Source organism: Ananas comosus, linkage group 10 (genome assembly GCF_001540865.1).
Source record: "Ananas comosus cultivar F153 linkage group 10, ASM154086v1, whole genome shotgun sequence".
Lineage (NCBI taxonomy): Eukaryota > Viridiplantae > Streptophyta > Magnoliopsida > Poales > Bromeliaceae > Ananas > Ananas comosus.
The window spans coordinates 2,455,385-2,457,478 of NC_033630.1; the positions used below are offsets into that span (position 1 = coordinate 2,455,385).

General features: G+C 42.8%; 1 protein-coding gene across 1 annotated transcript; it reads left to right on the plus strand.

Moving 5' to 3' along the window:
* LOC109716507 lies at nt 677-1,322 on the plus strand. Its single transcript, XM_020241993.1, has one exon. It carries the CDS (start codon nt 749-751, stop codon nt 1,280-1,282), a length of 534 nt encoding a protein of 177 aa, XP_020097582.1. The 5' UTR covers nt 677-748; the 3' UTR covers nt 1,283-1,322.

Consider the following 2,094-nt stretch of genomic DNA (forward strand, 5'->3'; position numbering starts at 1 on the left):
TAATTATTAAAATGCTTATTTATATGTAAAGTCTCAATAATTACATCAAAATCTAATAGATAAATTTTAAAAATTTATTTTTTTTATATATCATTTTTAATTATTTTAATTTATTGTCCGTGAGCCAGCTCATATTCGGCTCGATACCTTAACAAGCCAGCTCATGTTCTGTTCACTTATAAAACCAATCGAACACAAGTCGACCCCAGCTGGCTCGTGTTTCGCTCTCAGACACTCCTAGATGGAACGTATATCATACAATTCTTTTATGATGTACGAATGAATTGTAGATCATTCCCCTCTCTGGAATCTACTAATTAAGTGTAAAAAAGCTAAGACAAATGCAGAAAATATGTCCTCTAGTGATCCCCACAATGCAAATATTAGATAGAATCGACTGTTGCTAGATTCTTCCTGCTCGCTGTTTCCTTGTCTTTAAAGTATACACTCCTTTCGTCTGCTTATCTGGAAAGTACGGTCCTAAGTTCGCCAACCCACCCTCCCTACGTGTGGGTCCCACAACCCCCCAAGGCCCCACTTCTCCTTTTCCAAAACTTATTTCCTTCATTAATTGCATCAGTAGCGACTTTTACGGACTCCTATAGGTGCACGTGTCCGCATGCGACTGTTTCCCCTCCTCCTCTCTCTCTCTCTCTCGCTCTCTATATATAAATAATAACCTAATCGAATCCTTAATTTCACGGTTCAACCCATTCGTTTGCTTTAGGAACAAAGATAAATATATATCATGGCATCCACGGCTGTAGAGAGCGTGGACCGCGCCATGCAAGAGTACTGCGTCGTCGACCTCGAGCGAATCGACGTGCCGGAGATCGACGGCGCGCTTCTGATGGAACTGCTGGAGGACTCGTGCGCCGACGCCGACGACGACGCCGAGGACGACCGGCTCGGCGGCGTCATCCGGTCGCTGGAAGCGGAGATCGGGTCGAATTCCGGATCGATGGAGATCGGCGACGACGAGTCGACGACCGGCCCGGCCGACGGCGGATTGGAGGCCGTGCTATCGGATTTCGACAGCTTCGACGGGCTGAGAGACGCAGGTTACGCTGTCGACGAGGATCCATTTGGTTGGGCGGAGATGGAGGTGGGGACGAGCGCGGCGATGGGCGGGTGGTATGTGGGTGTAGAGGAGGGGGAGGGTGGGGTGGTGGAGTATGAGGAGGAGGGGAGAGAGTTTGATTATGGTTATGGTTATGGTTATGGAGTGGTTTACTATGGGGAGGGGATGGTGGAGCAAACGTATAGCCCTTTGTGGGGATAATCACGTATACAGTTAATTTGGAAGGGTTTTTTTTTTTTTTTTCAGCTAGCTAATTAATTAACTGGCTCGCCAATTGTTTAATTTTGTGAATTAATAATTTTTTCACAAAATAAAGGCGAATTTACTCGATATAGGAGATTGTTTCTGGCCCATTTAATTAGCTATGCTTATAAAAGGAAGAGATTGAATAAAAATTTTTTCTTTTTTAAAAAAAGGAAAAATGCCTAAGACGCTAACGGGCAAAGGTAATTCTTGCTTATTAATTTGCATATCGAAATAAGCACTGAAATTCGTGCTATGCTTACAATCTCTCGTTGAGCTTTGATTAATTCTAATTAATTTACTGATTAATTTTAACTAATTTTATTGGCGCCCACTTCTTTACTCTATTTTTTTTTTGAGAGAGATAGGTAGCACGCTACCTGTTTCGTTTATTTCATTTAGAAATAAACTTAGCTGAAAATGTGAATCAACTGAAATTCGAACTTGGATCTCGGATACCAACCACCAAGCCCTTTGCCACTTGCTCTAGGGACGGTTGATTCTTTACTTTAATTAACATACAATTATATATATTAGATGTGTCTCCCATTTTTTGAGCCNTATTCGTATTACTACTTGTAGAGGGTCTCTGCAACATTCCCCTCACGGGCGATGACGAACTTGCTCTTGGTCCGCTCCGTGAGAAAGGGACTCATCATCGAATACAGCATGCTAAAATACCAGGGCACGTTTATAAACACCTGCACCCACGCCACACAAACCACCCACAATTAATTAATACTCACCAGTCACCACCACTACAAATAGAA